The sequence below is a fragment of the Clytia hemisphaerica genome, unplaced genomic scaffold (genome assembly GCF_902728285.1).
Source record: "Clytia hemisphaerica strain Z4C2 unplaced genomic scaffold, Clytia hemisphaerica genome assembly, whole genome shotgun sequence".
Taxonomy (NCBI): domain Eukaryota; kingdom Metazoa; phylum Cnidaria; class Hydrozoa; order Leptothecata; family Clytiidae; genus Clytia; species Clytia hemisphaerica.
Window position 1 is genome coordinate 991015 of NW_027104192.1, and position 19076 is coordinate 1010090.

General features: G+C 34.0%; 2 protein-coding genes across 2 annotated transcripts; both read left to right on the forward strand.

The window, feature by feature from the left end:
- The first annotated feature begins 9956 nt into the window (after positions 1 to 9956).
- Positions 9957 to 11940, forward strand: LOC136815106 (ATP-dependent DNA helicase pif1-like). Its single transcript, XM_067071546.1, has 2 exons — positions 9957 to 11612; positions 11920 to 11940. The coding sequence occupies exons 1-2, from the start codon at positions 9957 to 9959 to the stop codon at positions 11938 to 11940; spliced, it is 1677 nt and encodes a 558-aa protein (XP_066927647.1).
- Positions 11941 to 12269: 329 nt separating this feature from the next.
- Positions 12270 to 14201, forward strand: LOC136815107 (uncharacterized). The gene is made up of 2 exons (XM_067071547.1): positions 12270 to 12324; positions 13115 to 14201. The coding sequence occupies exon 2, from the start codon at positions 13122 to 13124 to the stop codon at positions 14199 to 14201; it is 1080 nt and encodes a 359-aa protein (XP_066927648.1). The 5' UTR covers positions 12270 to 12324; positions 13115 to 13121.
- The last annotated feature ends 4875 nt before the right edge of the window (positions 14202 to 19076 follow it).

A 19076-nucleotide genomic window follows, 5' to 3' on the forward strand; every position in this document is an offset into this window, starting at 1 on the left:
ATTGACCCTAGCGTTAGCAACAGAGATGAGATATTAAAAGAAAGAAAAACTATTTTGTCCCCGGTTAAAAAATACATTGACGATCATTTTGACCCAAGATACAATAACACACTTGATCCTTTAAAGGATAACTACGAAGAACCGAAATCAATCGATGAAATATTAAATGAGCTAGAAATACCGAAGGATGTTTATTACAAAAATCTGGCTATTTCAACTGATACGGGATTTCAAATACACTACAAGCGCTCCCCAGCTGCATGTTTCATAAATAACTACTTCGAAGAAGGTTTACTAGCATGGAGAGGAAATCTAGATATACAGCCTGTCATGGATTATCATAAAGCAGTATCTTACATGTGTGCTTATATATCGAAATCTGAAGATCAAACTACTGAAGCTATGAAGCAGGCGGCAAAGGAGGCTATGAATTCAAATCAAACCCTCAGAGAAAAAATGAAATCTGTGTCAAGAGCATACCGAACGTCAAGAGAAATGTCAATTCAAGAAGCTGTGGCAATAATACTTCCAGAAATTTGGCTGAGAAAAACCTCACCAGGTGTAATTTTTGCAAACAGTAACTTGCCAGAAAATCGTTATCGTGTATGTAAAAGCGAAGAAGAAATTTTAAATATGGATGTTGATGATACAAATGTTTTTAAAAAGAATATGCTGGACCGATATATAGATAGACCGAACAGAGCTTTCAAAAATGGTAGATATGCTGCAATGGACGCCTTATGTTATGCTCAATTTTTGTCGAACTACTATTTAGAACCTAAAAAGAAAGAAATTGAGAATGACTATCAACCTGAAATTCTCGACGAATTAGACCCAGCTGAAGCTGTAGACCTAGCACTACCCAACTCGGTACCTTTGATGTCAAGTAAAGAGCGATTGAAATTACGAAAAAATAAATCTGTTTTACGGTATCATGTACCAAGTAAAGAGAAAAAACCCGAACATCACGCGCATCATCTACTTTTCATGTTTTATCCTTTTAGAAACGAAGAAGAGCTCAAAAATACACCTTCAGGAACATTTACTGAGAAATTGTTCTCACCCGAAGTTATTGAAGTTGTCAACAGAAATAAAGCAATTTTTGAACCCTATGCCGATGCCGTAGATGGTGCCATGCTAAATTTTCGCGAAAATGTTAGAGGATTTGACATTTACGGTGAGCAGGAAAATGATGACGTAAGAGAGGAAGAAAGAAATTATGCAAGTGAAGAAGAATTGGATAATGAAGAGAACACTGAAAATGTTTATAGTGGTGAAGCACCTATTCAGCCAATAGAACCTTTAATATCTGATAATGAACTAAGTAGGAGAATACGATCCCTCAATGAAAAACAGCGGGAAATATTTGACTACATTGTAAAATGGTCTAAAAAGACCTCGCAAAACTTACGAACAAGTACTGCTACGAAGCCCGATCCGTTTTATATCTTTCTAACTGGTAGTGCAGGTTGTGGTAAATCGTACACTTTAAATACGATCAAGTATTATTTACAAATATACAGGTACGAGCCAGGAAGTATCTTATCCATTTGGTGGACTAACTTTATTGGGGTTTTTCTTGTTCCTTATGGTAATAAGAATATTTTAAGCTTCTGGGCCACCTGGATTTCTCACCTGGGTATCCATAATGGCGGATTTTTGGTCATGTGACCCCCGTAGGGAAAACTGAAAATTCTTCCAACCCAAATATAGGCATATCATATATCAATCGATCAGAAATTTGATACTGATTAATTTTGAGATACAAAGTTGGGTCTGAAAACTTTCCTATCTCGAGATATAAATCACTTTCGTTTTCTCAGGTTTGGCTGCAGTTGTAGACGGGCTTTCATGGAGTGAGGCAATTTTTTTAGTCATATCTCAAGAAATATGCTTTTAAACATATCAAAACTTTATGTGCTCCTAGAAAAGGCATTAAAAATTGTTTGTGCAAATTTTCAAAAATTTTGCAGTAAAAATGTGTATTTCACAGACCAGAGTACAATTTCCTTACCGTCGAAAAAATATCTTTTTCTCTCCAAATTGGCCTTTTTGTCTGAAATGAATTAGTGAAATGATGCTTAATAAGGTTTAGAGCCACTCGATTCTTCATATTATACTCAGAGAGGTACGTGGGGAATATATAAGGGCTAAATGTGTCCGGTCAGCACTTTATAAGCATTTTATTTTTGGTAAGATTTGATCCAAAAAACGGTGAAACTTCCAAGCTATGAACTCAAAGATTTGACAAAGTCTCTCATTGTATCTCGACATTAAACAAAGTTGAACCTTATTCTTTAGTTTGACACATGCAAAGAATCAAGAATACATGTAAATCGCTGTGTGTATTTTACAGACCAGAATTAAGTGCTTCTAGGTGGTTATATTGCCCTAAAATGTTTAAACTTACCACGGAAAAACCCGAGCTGGAGAATCTTACTGAGTAAAATCCGTCAAGATCCTCTAATTCCTATATCTTTATTATTCATGCATGTAACGAGAAATCTGTGTAGCCTGTCTTTGAGACTTTGAGAAGTGCTTAAGACTTCCAGAACTGCGTAGCTACATAAGCATAAAATTTTGATGAAATTAGTCTGGCTTTGAGACCACTAAGCCTGGATAGCTTTGTATGCGCCAGACGTCAGACTTTGAATTACTTTCCTAAAAAAGAACAAAGCCCCAAAGTTTTTATTTCTTGCAAGCTTGTCTAGACACTAGCACAGATTTGTCGCACAGTCGCTGAACGGCCTGTAGAGTTTCTGTCCACCCTAAAACCATCACATGGTATGGGTTGGTCCTAGCAAAGTAGCATTTACTTTTCATTAAGTGAAACACAGCACCGAGTTGGAGTTAGTCCTGATCTCCTAGACGACGGTCAATACTAGGTACACTACTGCGCCTTCACATGGACGTCTATCTTCCATTGTGTCTTTGAAGCGAGCTTCGTTGCCGCCTGTATTTTAAAATTGGTATAAAAATCCGTTGATATTCCGTCACAATGCTATTTCTTTGAAATACTTAGGTAAAATGATTGATAGATAGCTTGAAAGTTAGAAAATCTATATATTAATATGCTAAAACGTGTGTGTTTACAACGTTTTATAAAAAGTTTTGGAAAATCTAACAAGGCTCTACAATGCCTCCTCTTCATGGCGTTGAACTTTTTTCTCCTTTCTTTTATAAAATCAAAATCTTATCATCAATCAGCAGCTATCTTTATTCTTCCGTTGGTTTTTTTAGATGTATAGTGATTTGCTGGATTGGGGCCGCTGCGCATACGGCTAGTTACTCTTAAGTCACAAAATAATTATTTTCAAATTTCTTTATACGCTGAAATGGAGAATTTCAACTGCGTGTATACTTTTGAATCACTTTTGTCATTTCAATTAGTTTTTTTATTGACTTGAAAAAAAAAGTATGCCAAAGTTGCGAGCCTGTGTCATAAGAATATCATAATTTGAATCCTATACTCTCAATCCTATATACTTTAAGGGCAGAAAGTTTCGCGGGCAGAAAGTTTCGCGAGACCGAAAAGTCGCGAAATTTTGCGGATTTAAGTTTCGCGATTTTTACTTTTTGAAGAAAATTTACGGAAGAAACTTTCGCGGTTTTTTGCGAATGTTCAATTTTGTTAGCAATAACTTTCGCGAATGGCTAGGGAAAGTGAATAAAATATTATTTCAAATCTCATTTCGTGATGACGTTACCGCTATCCACCACCCCATTCACTGCATGAAATATAAGTCTTTCCAGTTTCTTGTCTTTAAAAACTTAATATTTTCGAACGTACAATTGCGGAAACATCGAATTTTCCTTACAGTTTTAAGAAAAGATTCTTTTTCTTTAAGTTCTTGAAAAAAGATTATCTTTAATCATTTCTTGCTTCGAAAAGATGGGTAATTCCTTTTGTCGTTTTTCATTAAAAAGTAAATATTGCATGTTTCTAGATTGACTATCTTTTCTTCGTTTGTATTTTAAGAAAATATAAAGTTTTCTTCTTGAAATTTAAACGAAAAGATTTTTCATGAAAATATCAAATTTTCATGCCGAATTTATCGAAAATACATTCATCAAATACAAAAAATAAAAAGTAATACTTTCGTATTTAAAGAACATTATAATTTCTACGTCGGGATAAAAGTAAGGAGCAGCTTTTCTTGCGCAGCTGATTTGGGAAAAGTATATATTTCAATTTTATGGGGAGCAAGATGAGAATGTCTTCTTTAGGAGTGATTTCTTGATTGACAAGATTTTTTTTTTAGTTAAAAAATCGCATAATGTAAATATTACATGTTTCTAGATTGATTATCTTTTCTTCGTTTGAATTTTAAGAAAATATAAAGTTTTCTTGTTGAAATTTTAAACGAAAAGCTTTTTCATGTAAATATCAAATTTTCATGCCGAATTTATCGAAAATACAATCATCAAGTAAAAAAAAAAAGGGTAATAATTTCGTATTTTAAAAACATTATAATTTCTACGTCGGGATAAATGTAAGTAGCAGCTTTTCTTGCAGCTGATTTGGCAAAAGTAAGATAAATATTTCAATTTTTTTGGAGCAAGATAATGTCTTTTTTAGGAGTGATTTCTTGATTGAAAAGATTATATTTTAGTTAAAAAATGTCTAATTATTTCAGCCCCACAGGGAAATCGACTTTGAATTCATCCCCATTGAAAAATTATATTTAAGAAACTGCATTCAAAACCATCCCACTGAGTTTTTGAACTCAAAAAGTATAAAAATTCTATCCCCATTGGGATTTCGAAGGAATTTTTTATCCAACTGCGGGTCTTGACACAGGGATGTCTCAATGGAGTTGAGTAAATAGTTGTGTATGAAGATTCCCTCTTTAATTGCTTATTGATTTTAATGCATTTCATACGCATTAAAATAAAATTATTAACTCATTAATTCATTATAAAGATTTTAGGTGAGGGTATTGCCTAAAGTTCACCTGAATTTATTCTTGGGAATTTATAATCTTTACAAAAAACCGGTAAAATCTATACATAAAAACGTTTGCTCGTGTTAGTTTAAAACATTTTCTATACATTTTTTCAATCTACTAACAAAGCTCTACAAATCCTCCCATTTCTGGCTTTGAAGCATTGTGCTTCAGCACCTTCACCAGATTATCTACAACGAGACTAATTGGAGATGTTTGGAAACGATTTTTGTTGAAGGTTTGGAAACTGGACGTGCTCAAATCAATCTTCTTCAAATACATAATATATGACTTTCATTTTATTCCATTTTGAGATTATTTTCAAAATGTTAAAAGTTTTTTTTTTCGAATGTCTAGCAACAATGGCTAGCCATTATGCCTACAAAGATATTTTATTTAATTCTGTAAATCTCGATTTACTTCATTATAGTTGAAAAATGTAATGCATGGCAAATTTTACTCCCTATATATTTGAATCAAGTGCAAAGGCGTTTTGTAGAAGGAATGAAGAACAATTTAATTGAGAATTTCATTAAATGAAAATAGTATAATGCTTTGGCAGCTACCTTTGTTTCGTTTGAGTATTTTGAATTTATAGCGATTCACTGTTTTGGGCTTCTCAGCGTTTGCGACGCTGCGCTTATGGCTAGCAGGCTGCAATTAAGTCTATATTTTACATTATAGATAGCATAAAATTATTGGGAATTTCGCAAATCAGCCGTAAATAATTTTCATAGTCAGTAAGTGTGACGAGATTTACATACAGAACGAATCAGGAATGTATAAAAAAAGAAATCGCTTTGATATTTCATGAATACACGTTTTTTTATAAGAATATCCAACAATTTTGAAGCCTTTGGATATTCTTAACTTTGTGAGTTATAAGCCAAAAAAAATTTCTTAACATGTTCTTATTTTCCCCCATTTTATGAGTATTTATGTCCATTTTCCCAAGAAATCGGGTGTTTTTGAGTCCCCAAAGCCTTAAAATGTTCTCAACTTGTTCTTAAAATTTTGGCCATTTAAGCCTTATGCTCTTATATAGTTTGTTCTTATAAAAAACATGTAGTATTAAGTTTTTGCGTTAACTAACCCTCGTAAGCCTGGGGCAATGGTGTGTATGAAGAGCTCATAAAACAGTTCAATTAATTAAACTTGTTAAAATTAAACTCGAATGCTTTAACTTGATGGAAGAAAATAACGATTCGTAATTTCTCTTTTTTGGCGATATTTCATAGGCTGAAAAATTAATTTTGGCGGTTTCATCAAAAACAATTACAATTAACTGTTTGAACTGACCAACACCATTCCCTTTGGGACCCTGTGTTAACACATTTATAATTGTGGAGAAATCACGATATTTTCAATCGCAGTCCAATTAAGTCTCTTATAGAAAAATGTTGATAAAGAGATTTTAATTGGCAGAAATTAAAAGAGGGAAAGAAAAGCCCTTGACTTGTCACGAAATCTTGTAAAATGCTTTCATACGAACTTTACAGTAAGCCAAAGAGTGAAACAAAAGTAAGAAGTAAAGACTTGGCGATTATTATACGTCAATAATGCTAAAGTGGCCCTGCAATGATCATGTAAGTACTCATTCGTTCAAGTTATTTTTGGAATAACCTGTCTAAAACACGTTATTTCTTTTTTGCTATTATGTTTTTTTTTTGTAATCTTCAAGTCATTTTGGATTATTTTCAATTTGAAATAAAGATAAATGGGCAATTAATCTGTTTGATAATCCTGTTTAAGAAGTAGAGTATATTTCTATCATTTTCTCTCTACAGAAAGTCGAAAAACGTATCGCGAGCTCGGCGGAGGGAGCCGAAATATCAATTCTCTGCAATGTCAAAGACGTGTGGAGAAAACTTATCACAAAATGAACATCGTCTCGTCAGAAGACCAAGAAATAATTCGTATTAAGAAAAAGAAGTAAAGATATGGTTGTTTGACAACACCACCAAAGAAACAGATCAAACGGAGACTAGGAGAGCACTCGGGAAAAGAAGCATGATACACAACTGAAGAAGTAATTGTTCGACTTTTTTTGTTATAGTTAGTTCATCCATTTTTATACGAATACAATTTCTTGAACCGTAACCTAAATCTTATCTCTTAAATTCGAATAGTGCTTTACGGGTGCTTTACAATGTCAAATTTTGTCAGAAATATCCCCAACCCTATAAGCTCATTCTATAAAAAAATTATATATATTATGAATTATTTATTATCTTACTAATTTAAGTCATTTTATGTAAATAAGGCATACTTTAGATTTTTAGAACACGAATTATGAGTAAATAGATATAACTATGAATTTATTTAATATTGACTTTAATTTTAAAGAAGAAAATTATCCAAAAATATTTAATAATTCAATATCTTATCAAATCTAATCTCCCGCCTAATTTCTTTAAAATGGCAGTAATGTCGGTTGATGAAAACTTTTTCAATGTTATGAAATGAGACGGATCATTTTTTTACCCAGATATATATTATCAATAACGAAAAGTTGATTATTTCAGCCTGGTTTAGATATCTGCATCTTTTCGAAAATACGTAAATAATAAATTGTTAATCTTTCCTTCGCCTTTTCTCAATTTTGAATATAACATTTCCATGGACAAGAAAATAAGTAAAAGTGAATCTTCACTGCGTAGAGAAAGTCTTATATTTTCACTTCGGAGAAAAGTGGTACTTTTCGTGGTTAAAAATGTGATCATTTTGTACATCGAAAAGTTAATCATGTCGATATTTAGAAAATTTAGCCTTTTCGAGAAACAGTGAAGATTCACTGTTACTTGTTTTCGCACAGAAGAAAATTCAATGATTTCAAAACAAGAAAATTAAGAGAAAACTTAACTTTTCGTCATATATCTTGCGTTAGAGAAGACAACTTTTCATGCAGTGATTCGAGAAAAAGAAAAGGAAGAAAAGTCGAATGAAGAAGCTGGAAATGGAAGCAGAGATATTCGTGAAATGTCCTCAGGTGGTAAAAAGAAGGCAAAAGAGCAAGGAAATTGTATCACTATCGAGTAAATCATTATAGAAAATACAAAAAATAAGCTATCGAAGCATTTTTAAAAATCCTGTCTTTTATTAACTGCCTTGAGAATCTACATCCCCTTATAGCTAGGACGAAATTATTCTTACCCTCTCCCGGCCTTTCCCCGAGTCCTCGTTTTATTTAGATTTTTCGGCTTTTAAAACTTGGAAAAAACTTACGCGATTTTTAGGAGAAGTTTCATTTTTCGCGAAATTAACTTATAACGCGAATTTCTTGTTTAATTTCTTACCTGGCAGAAAGTTTCTACCCGCGAAAGTTTCTGCCCTTAAAGTAATCGATATTATTTCATCGGAGTTTTGAAAAATGACGATGATTTCGCATCTGTTATCTTTGTTATGATATAGATAAAAGACTGGAGAAGAGTAGAACAACAGAGACTTTTGTCGAAGTTTTGACGTTGTTAGCAAGGTATTCCCAAGGTAGATCATCGAAACCTATTGTTTCATTTTATGTTTTAACGAGGCGGCAACGAAGCTAGCAGTGCTTTCGAAGGAGACGGATGTCCAGTCGTTTGTTCATGTTCTGACAAAGCCACAGAGACCAGATGATTCTAAAAATTTAAAACCTCATGAGGGGAAAGGAAAATGGGATCACCATCAGCAAGCTATTTCCGAAACAAATAAGAATTTTAAAATCAAGATTTCTTAATATTATACTTAGATTTTTGTAAGAAAACGGGGATATTTTGGACATGTAGCTTAAAGAATTATTTTATATGGCAATAACTTCTTTAAAGCGCTTTTAGTTAAAATTCTTACAGTCTGGCTTCTTCAACCAGCTGAAGGCGTTGTGTTGCATTCATGTAGTTAAAGCGGATATACAATGATGCATTGGACCATTATACACCTCTTATAATTGTAACAGTAACCAGAATAGCCCCAAGCAGGTTCACAAATATGGCTCCATCACTAGGCTTCCTACAATGGCCTAGGATTATCGCTTCTCGAAGCCATATTATGCCGTTTTTTGGCCCTACAGACAACACAGATTCTAAGCCCTCTAAATCTCGTTTCATGCATGAACAATAAAGATAAAGGAATTGGTAAATTTTGACGGATTAACTCAGTAAATTCTCAAGTTCGGGTGTTTCTGTAGTAATCCAAAGCGTTTTAGAACAAGACAAGCTCCTAGAAGCACTTAAATCTGGTCTGTAAAATACACACTGTAACGATTTACATTATTCATAATTCTTTGCATTAGTCAATCTAAAGAACAGATGGTTCTCGTTTAATGTTAAGATGCAATGAGAGAATTTTTCATTAATTATTTGGAAATTTCACCGTTTTCGGGATCATGTCTTACCGTAAATCATACTTATAAAGTGCTGACCGGACACATTTAGCCCTTACTTGTTGTTAAGTACCCCTCTGAGTGAGATTACGAAGTAGTGATTGGTTCTAAACCCTATTGGGAAACATTTCGCTCATTCATTTCAGACAAAAAGGCCAATTTGGAGAGAAAAAGATCTTTTTTTCGACGGTAAGGAAATTGTACTCTGGTCTGTAAAATACACAATTATACTGCAAAATTTTTGAAAATTTGCACAAACAATTTTTAATGCCTTTTCTAGGAGCACATAAAGCTTTGATATGTTTAAAAGCATATTTCTTGAGATATGACTAAAAGAATTGCCTCACTCCATGAAAGCCCGTCTACAACTGCAGCCAAACCTGAGAAAACGAAAGTGAATTATATCTCGAGATAGGAAAGTTTTCAGACCCAACTTTGTATCTCAAAATTAATCAGTATCAAATTTCTGATCGATTGATATATGATATGCCTATATTTGGGTTGGAAGAATTTTCAGTTTTGCCTACGGGGGTCACATGACCAAAAATCCGCCATTATGGATACCCAGGTGAGAAATCCAGGTGGCCCAGAAGCTTAAAATGTTCTTATTACCATAAGGAACAAGAAAAACCCCAAGAAAGTTAGTCCACTAAATGGATAAGATACTTCCTGGCTCGTACCTGTCTAAAAAAGCGTTATCTTATGGATCAAGAGATGCCTCAAAAGAGCGGTTACTTACCATGGCACCGACGGGTGTGGCGGCGGTGAATGTAGCCGGTTCAACTATTAATTCTGTATTTAGCTTACCCCCTGGCTATGAGTTTAGTAAACATATAAATAAACTCCACGACAGTGTCCGTTCAAGCCTTCAAAAGCGGCTTTCAGAACTACAGGTCATTATTATTGATGAAATTTCAATGGTTTCAAAGTATCGTCTATTACATATTCATCAAAGACTTTGCAATATCTTTGAATGCACTGAGAACGTTCCATTTGCTGGTATTTCGATAATAACTTGTGGAGATTTTTATCAATTACCTCCAATCAAAGGTGGTACAATATTTTCACTTTTTCCGGATGCCCTTTTGAATATTGATCATTGCTGGAGACATTTCAAAATAGCCGAGCTCACGGAGGTTATGAGACAACGAGGCGACCAGGTTTTTATAGATATACTCAATAACATTAGAATAGGCGTCGTCGATGAAAACAATATTGATATCTTAAAGGAAAGAATCGTTAATAAAGACCATCCTGAATACCCTAAGGATGCCGTACATTTGTGGGCTGAAAACCAACCAGTTCATGATCACAACATGCTAAAATTGAGTGAGTTACCTGGCGAAGAAGTAAAAGTAGACTCAATAGATAAATTTCCCGACAAAATAAGCCCAGAAGATAAAGCTAATGCATTAAAACGAAGTCAAATGCAAACTGGAGGTCTAGCCCATAAGTTCACTTTCAAACTTGGTGCAAAGGTAATGATAACTTCAAATATCGATGTTGAGGATAAGCTTTGCAATGGTCAAATGGGTACTATAGAATATATAAAGTTAAACCTCGAGAGGAAAGTGACACACATTTATCTAAGAATGGATGAAGATGATATAGGTACAAAAGCGAAAAATAATAACGATACTTATGGACGCGAGAATAACCTAGTGCCGATAGAAAAAATAGAGAAAGAGTTTGGTGTTAAACCAGGTAGACATCGCCCTTCAATCAAACGAATTCAATTTCCACTAATGCTAGCGTGGGCATGTACCGTACATAAAGTTCAAGGACAGACGTTTTCAAAAATTGTTTTCAATTTTGATTTATACGGCCAAAGATATTTTAATGCTGGTCAAGTTTATGTAGCCTTAAGCCGTGTTACTTCATTGCAGGGTTTATACCTAATGGGAAAATTTAATACAAAAGCAATAAGATGTGACACTGAAGCCACAGAGGAATATAACTACATGAGAGAAAATTTGAGTTTGAAAACTACAACTGATGAAGAACTGCTTAATGAGAATGAACTCAAGATTTCACTTTTGAATGTACGCTCACTAAAGAAACATGCCATTGATATAAAGCATGATAAATCAATTTATTCTGAAAGTGGTTTAATATTTATGACAGAAACTCAACTAGCAAATAACTCCGAAGAAGTTGAAAATATATTAACACCTTTATCATTACATACAAACAATTCAGATGAACACATATATTCTAATACTGCTGCTGCATACAATGAAAATCAAATCCAGTTACTAGATGCCCACATCATCCCTGGTGCCACTTTATACAGTTTTAAACATTCTATGGTAAATTTTCCACTTAATATTATCCTTCTATATCGTCAACAAAATCTTGAAAATGATCTTTTTCTTTACAAAATTCGGCATTTGCGGGACATAGTTGAAAAAACCCATATCATTCTCGGAGACTTTAACAAAAACTATTATACTGCGGAAAGTAGCTTTTTAAAAGAATACCTAGAAGAAGAGTACGAGATGATTGTTAAAGAACCTACTCATATTTCCGGTTCATTGATCGACCATGTTTACGTCCATAAAGATTTAAAAACAGAATTTGGAACTCGAACTTCCATACATAGTATATATTTTTCAGACCATGATGCAATTCAAATAAAATTCAAAGCCTTATTCGAATAAAACCATTATTATTATTATTGTTATTTTTATTATTATTACGGAGTTTCTCTAACCAACCCACCACCACCTCTACTCATATTTCTGGCTCATTAATATAACGACTTAAATTATCATAGTGAAAGCTACTTGCTAGTATTAACAATTTATCAGCATGAATCCTCAGGTAGCGTGTCCTGCCGCCCGGCGCTCGCACCACTATTTTACGCCCGCCATCCATCCGCCGCACGCCCATTGCGTAGCGGGCGTGATGTACCTGATATCAAATGTGCCCAACGCCAAATTTCGAGATATGAAAGGATTCACGTGGATCAAATGGCCTTTCACTCACAAACTACGAATGCAAAGTCAGAGAAATCAATCGGTAATTATCTTTCAATTACTTTTTCTAAGATTACTTTCACTGATAATCGTTTAATCCTAGTAAACCCATTTAGTTATAACATGTTTTATTTCTGTTGCTAGTAAACTAAGGTTTCAGTGGATTTTCTGTAGGGTTCCCACTCTTATGAAATCAAAAAGTGTTTCTTTTGGCACTTTTTTGAAAAGTTATTCTTTTTATGTTATTCTTTTTGCACTTTTTGTGAAAAAAGTGATTCTTTCTGAAAGTGACCACTTTTTGATTTCATAGTGCCAACAGTCAGGGAAAACCAGGAAAGAGGGTTATTTTCACGAAAGTTCAGGGAATTTCTTTCCAGAATCCTTTGAAATTGACGGTTTGTTGCCAATCTTGGAATCCCTATTTTTTTTAAATTTTCCTTGTCAGGCTTAACCATGATGGTTGGCCCTCAAATAGTATAAATATTACTGATATCGGTCAAAGAAAAAAGTCTATTTTCACCTTGATGTCAGGAAAAACTACACTTTTTCAGTACTTTTGTCAGGGAAAATACTTCTGGGGAACTGCAGGGAACCCTGTTCTGAATTATCTATCCAAATCCTGTTTTGTTGCCTCGAAGCTATCTTTCATATAAGTTCAATGATAGGATTTACCACAATTTCCCAATTTACGTACCAACAATTGTTGCAATGAGCTATATTTAACCTTTCAACCATATTTTGTAAGGGATCCAGACTTCTATAAAATAAAGTTAGAGATATATCACACTTTTCTCTTCATGAGTTTAAAGCAGCTGTCTTTTTTTTAATTTTAGAAACAAAATGGCATCAAAGCGCAAATCAATAACATGTTACATCAACCAAACAAGCCCTATGAAAAGAAAACATATTAATTTTAAAATGCAAACATCTTCAAATCAATCACTGAGACGTGGTATATGTTTCAACACTGACTCGTGTCCAGAATTTAAATCGCTTGAAAGTTCTGGGAAAGCAGTAACACTGCGAAACGTTAAAGAGGTTGTTCCTGATAATCCAAACTTTGCGGAAATCATCTTTGATGATCATTCCACCATTGAAGTTATCGCGCCAGGTAGTATGTCATTTGAGCGACATGAATTGAAATCAGCACCCAAGAAAACTGTTAATGAAATAGCATCTCAGCCGTTTGATCCTATGGACAACTCTGTAACCGTAAGAGGTGTCGTTACTCATGACAAGAAAGTGGTAAATCGTGGTGGTTTTGAACTCCTGGAGGGAATATTTGCTGACTCAACCGGCCAAATGCCAATCTCAATTTGGTCATCCAACATAGAGATCTTCGTTAAAAACAGTGACAGCTGTTTCGAAATGAAAAATGTAGCCATAAAAGAACGAAACGGGATACTGACTCTTACAACAAATTCCAACTCTACAATAACAGCGAACAATCCAGACAAAAAATTTAAAGTGCTGTATGAAAAACTCCGCAAGACACCAATCAAGCCAACTGACACCATTAAAGGCAAAATAAAATTTATGAAAGACTTCACTTGTGGGTCCAGATGTTCCATTTGTACAAGATTGGTTCAACATGCCCTAACCTCGCATAAATTCAGGTGCGTTCCATGCAATTCAATTCAGCCCGTCGAATCAGTGTCAAAAAAGGTTATTCTTGGAGTCGACCATTTGAATTTGATACTCCACAGTGAAGTGTGGAATTACACTTTATTTGGAGAAGAAGAAATTTCAGATTTCCTTCTTGGAAAATTTGTTGATGTAACCTATGTTGTAGAGTCAAACGAAATCACTATTATCAAACTAGCAGATCAAGACACCAGTGGATCAGGAAATCTTGAAATTGTTAAAACTGCTGCAAACAAAAGTGACAATTTATATTTTAGTGGGTTTTCACTTATATAGTTGATATTCTTTTAGTTTCGTTTAATTTCTTTGTTTACTTTTTGAAAACATAACATTTTTGAAGTGACTGTACTTTGGCTTTGCTTCAAGTTGTCTTTTAAAATTGACATTTGTAGTACACTAGTCAACCTAAAGGTGCACATTTGAATATTGGAGGATGTTTGCTTTTCTTCAGCTTTTTAGGATTTTTTTGTACATTTAAACAGTTCTTGACATTTTATTTTACCTAGACATTTGAAGTGTTAACCCTTGATAGTTTTGTTAATATTTTATTTAAAAAAAGATTTTTAGACATTTTGAACTTAGATATATAAAACTGAAAAACCCTGTACAGTACGAGTTTATATAAAGATTCATTTTACACATTTATAACAAACTCTTGACATTTTTTTAACTAGTTTACTTTAGTTATATATATTTTTAAAGCTTTTTGACATCATTTTAACCTATATTTTTAAAACTTAAAAACCCTGTACAGTAAGAAGTTGCTTCATATATTTTAAATAAAAACTTTAAAAATTTTTGAACCAAGATATTTAAAACTCAAAAGCCCTGTACAGATAATATGTCTACCAAGATTTTACTTTTGCATTTATGAAAGCTGTTTTAGATTTTTAACCTAGCTACATTTATTTTATTTTTATGATACGATGGAAAACTTTTGATTTTGCTTTTACCATTTATAGTTAGAAAAAGTTATCAAAATTTAAAATGCAACTTTTTGTCAGAGTATTTTTCTCACCAATAAAGCCCTAACTATTTTAAAGAAATCTCTAAAATCACAGACAGGTCTTGGGGATTTCACTCCATTTGTTTTTCCTTTGAAACTTCAAATCTTTCTTTGAGGCATTATAACAGGCTGTTATGGGAACCACGACACCATTCATTTTGCAAGTTATGGAAAAAGGTTAAAAAATACTAATTTTTGAGTGGCAATAAAGCTCCTGGTGATTATTAGATCTGTTTCGACTTGCTTGTAACAAACTAGATTTTTAACCAACTGAACAAAAAATCTTTGAAATAGCGCGCCATTTTGAAACAACGACGTCATCGAAAAAGTTTTATACGGAAGCACCCGAGTTAACCCGGAACTAACTAGTGGCAAATTTTGCCACTAGTTCGGATTATTTTGTGTGCTACCGTATAAAAGATTACATCATGAATAGATGATGGAAATTTTAAGTCCTACCTTTTTTTCATTCAAGAGAAGCTTAACTTTTAATTTTCCAAAATTTCCTTGTTCTTTGTGCAGAAAAATTTAGTAGGATATTCGAAAATGCTGACGTCAGCAAATACAAAATCTTTGTATAACCTTTTTGGAAAATACACCCAAAGTTGGCAAAAGTCACAAAGTTTCGATACCATATTAGTACGAGCTGGATAGCCATGTGAAAAAAGTTTGAAGGGAGGATGATTTGTACCCCCTCCCCATGCCAGTAGTGTTAAGACATTGTGTTTAAAGGGGTGTCCGTCTACTACGCACCGCGAAATCAGTTCCCTTAGTAGGGTATTTCCCGTCCAGGCAAAAAATCCCGCAATTCCGTACAAACATTTTAAGGTTGAGAGATGAAAGATTCACTTTAGCCCTTTCGGGGCTTTAAATTCAAAGGGTAAAGAACCACAAATTCGACAAACGCTCCTGTATTCCAATATACATGTTTTCGACAATTTGTTGTCCGTTTACGGGTGTTCAAGGAATTACTAAAGATCGAAATTTTATGTTTGTGACACTTTAATTAGAGACAAATTTCATTTGGGCTAAAATAAAAATCTTTTTTATACATCAGTAACAATACCTACAAATATTACATGTAAAAATACTACTGTTGACAATTACATCTCATATGTCTAATTGAATAAAAAACAATCCCAGGAGCTCGAGTTGAATGCAATGCTGCTTTTTCTGGGGAATCCAAATTATAGACGTCCAATTGTTTGATCATTGATCCTGACAATGTAAATAAAAAAGTCAACAGCAGCAATAAAAAAACAAAGGATCTCTTAGGAAATTTCAATTTAATTTTGATTATTTTGCCTGGAAAAAAATTTGGCAAACTGAACGTTTTTGAGGCAATCCCGTGTAGCACCGTTACCCCGGTATTCTCGTATATAGTACGTTCACTCTAACTTGGATAATAGCGAGGTTAAGTATCGGTAGATAACTCAGGACGACGGACGAATTTTTGAAGCCTTCGTTCGCGCTACGGCACTTTCTACAGGCTAACCCGGAAGCAAGGCAGACATACCCCGGGCAAATATATCGGGTTTGCTCTAGAACACGTTTCCGTTCAGTTTCTCGTTCTAGAGCAAATCCGATATTTTTACCCGGGGTATGTCTGCCTAGCTTCCGGGTTAGCCTGTAGAAAAGTGCCGTAACGCGAACGAAGGCTTCAAAAATTCGTCCGTCGTCCTGAGTTATCTACCGATACTTAACCTCGCTAATGTCTTTTTTACAAACACTCAATTTCCATTGTTTTCGGTGGTTGAAAGAAAAAACTTCCACCTGAAAGTCATTAAAAAAGTTAAAGTAGACGGATTATATTTTTGACCATTATTTGTAAAAGCTGGGCCTTCACGCCCTTGGGCGCCTTGTTAATTATGTTATGTAGGTTAGTATTATAATATTGTATAAAAAATGTGTATAATTACTCCCATGCCACGTAAACAATAACCACCATGATAAGAATACCATGACGTACCAAACATTATATATACAGTTTCTTACGATACAGGCTGGTGAAATCCATTGACAATGACCAAATATTTTGGATTTTCTGACAGTCATATCCATAACAAGAGAAAAGTATATCTCATGGTACCATTAATAAGCTGTTGAACAGTTTCTTTCAATACGTGTGACAGGGAAAAATATTGCAATGACAATAATATATTTTTGAGTTCATAACCATTTGAAAATCGATGTGCTCATGAAACAGAAAACGCTCTCAAGACTGGTATTGAAATTTCTGTATTATGCTGATATATGGTATTTCATTCAGCATTCCACACTCTATTAAAATAAACACAATTGTGAATTGCATTGGTCATGTGACAGTCTTTGTTTTGATTAAATGTTTATGATTTGAAATCTGAAGTTTAAAAAGAGCAAAAAATATATTATAGATCTCAAGTTTTTAAACCTGTCTTTAGAAAAGCTTGTAAAAAAGTGTATTTTCAGGAAAATCAGCAAGGAAGAAAAGCTTTGTGAAAAGGAGGTCAAGTCATAATTAAACTTGAAAAGAGCAATCTCTGTTCTTATCATGTGATAGTATGTCAATTTACATGATATTGTAATTTATTGTGTGTTTTAGATTGGTAGAAGTAGAATTTTTATGTGTATAGGTTTGGAGATTTAGAATATTGGTATAGAAGCAATCATAATTATTAAAGTGAAGAGAAACTTTTCGTGGTTGTGGTAGAGTAATTTTTTGTGGTTGTGGTAGAGTAATTAGAGTATAGTTAAGTTTTCGTGGTGACTTAGGAGAGCGAAAATGAGGTCATCAGTTGAATGCTGTTACTCAAGCGAAGTTTTCGGCCCTTTTCAATAACTTCATCGCAACAGGGGGCCAAATTGTTCAGAGATAGTGAACAAAATCCTCAGCTTCTCCGTGGTTCAGTCAGTGAAAAAGTAGTGTTTGAAGAAAGTGTTAGAAAGAAGTTTTTAGAAAAATGTTTGAAGAAAGGAATGGTGGAAAATATTGTGATGGGAAAAAACGAATGAATGTTAGTATGAAGGAATGAATGAAGAAGTGGAATAAAATGATTGAACGAGGGAACGAGTGGAATAAAAATTGTACCTTCAATAGGAACTTCAAAGTTTGTGTTAAGATTCATCTTGGTTGTTTGAGTGGTAGCTTCAAAAAGAACTCGTGTTATCACGATTTCTATTTTGTAGGGTTTTTGGAAAACGTGAGGGCCGTTCTTTGAGTGGCCGTAGTTGTTTCTATTGTTTTCGGTAGGGAGAAAAAATGGCGTGAGTATTGGCGGGAAATAATTGGTGTTGTTAATACAACAAGGATGGCGTGGGTGTTGGCGAGCGGGTGGTTACTATAAGTGTGTATTCTAGATAGGGTGTTGATGGGCGTAGGTGCGGGCAAGCGGGTGGTAGTTCTAAGCGTGCGTCGTGGGCGAGATATCGAGTGTACTAGTCTCTGAGTTTCGGGATAAGTAAATAAATAGAGAGTTTTCAATTTAAAATAGTTAAAATATTTTTAGATAAGTCAAGATAATATATTAGGTAATTATTCTATGTAGGCAACAAATTTGAAGTTTTTACTTGGTTTTTAAGGTATTTGAATTTGTCCAGACAGCTTCTAGGGTAAAAGGTTATGGTGTGGTCCCTTTTTGTTGGGTTTCAGTGAATTTGGTTTTCATCACGTATTCTTTAATGTTTTTATGTCTCTTGTATATTACGAGTGGTTTTTCTGGTAGTATTTTACACAGTGATGGGTCCTCCTCTATAATTGACCAGTGTTTTCTTAATAGATTTTGAACGGGCTTGAGGTGTTCATAATATTCAATGATGAAGGGTAGTGTTTGTGTGTGTTCTCTAGTTTGCGTGATATAGTTATGTTTCTTATAGAGGCATTGGTTTTGGGTTAGCCCTTTGATTTTCTTTATGTTTTTGTTGATAATCTCATTTGGGTAACCTCTGGAGAGGAGGACTTGTTTCAGTGTTGCTAGTTCTGATTTCAATATTTTGTCGTCTGTGGTAAGTAATCTATATCTCAGTGCTTGGGTGTAAATTATGTTCGCTTTGGTGTGGTCGGGGTGATATGATGAATAGTGGAGTAGCATTTTAGCGTCGGTAGGTTTGGTGTAAAGTTTACTTTTGAATCTCTTTGTATTTTCGTCTAAATATATTGTGGTGTCTAG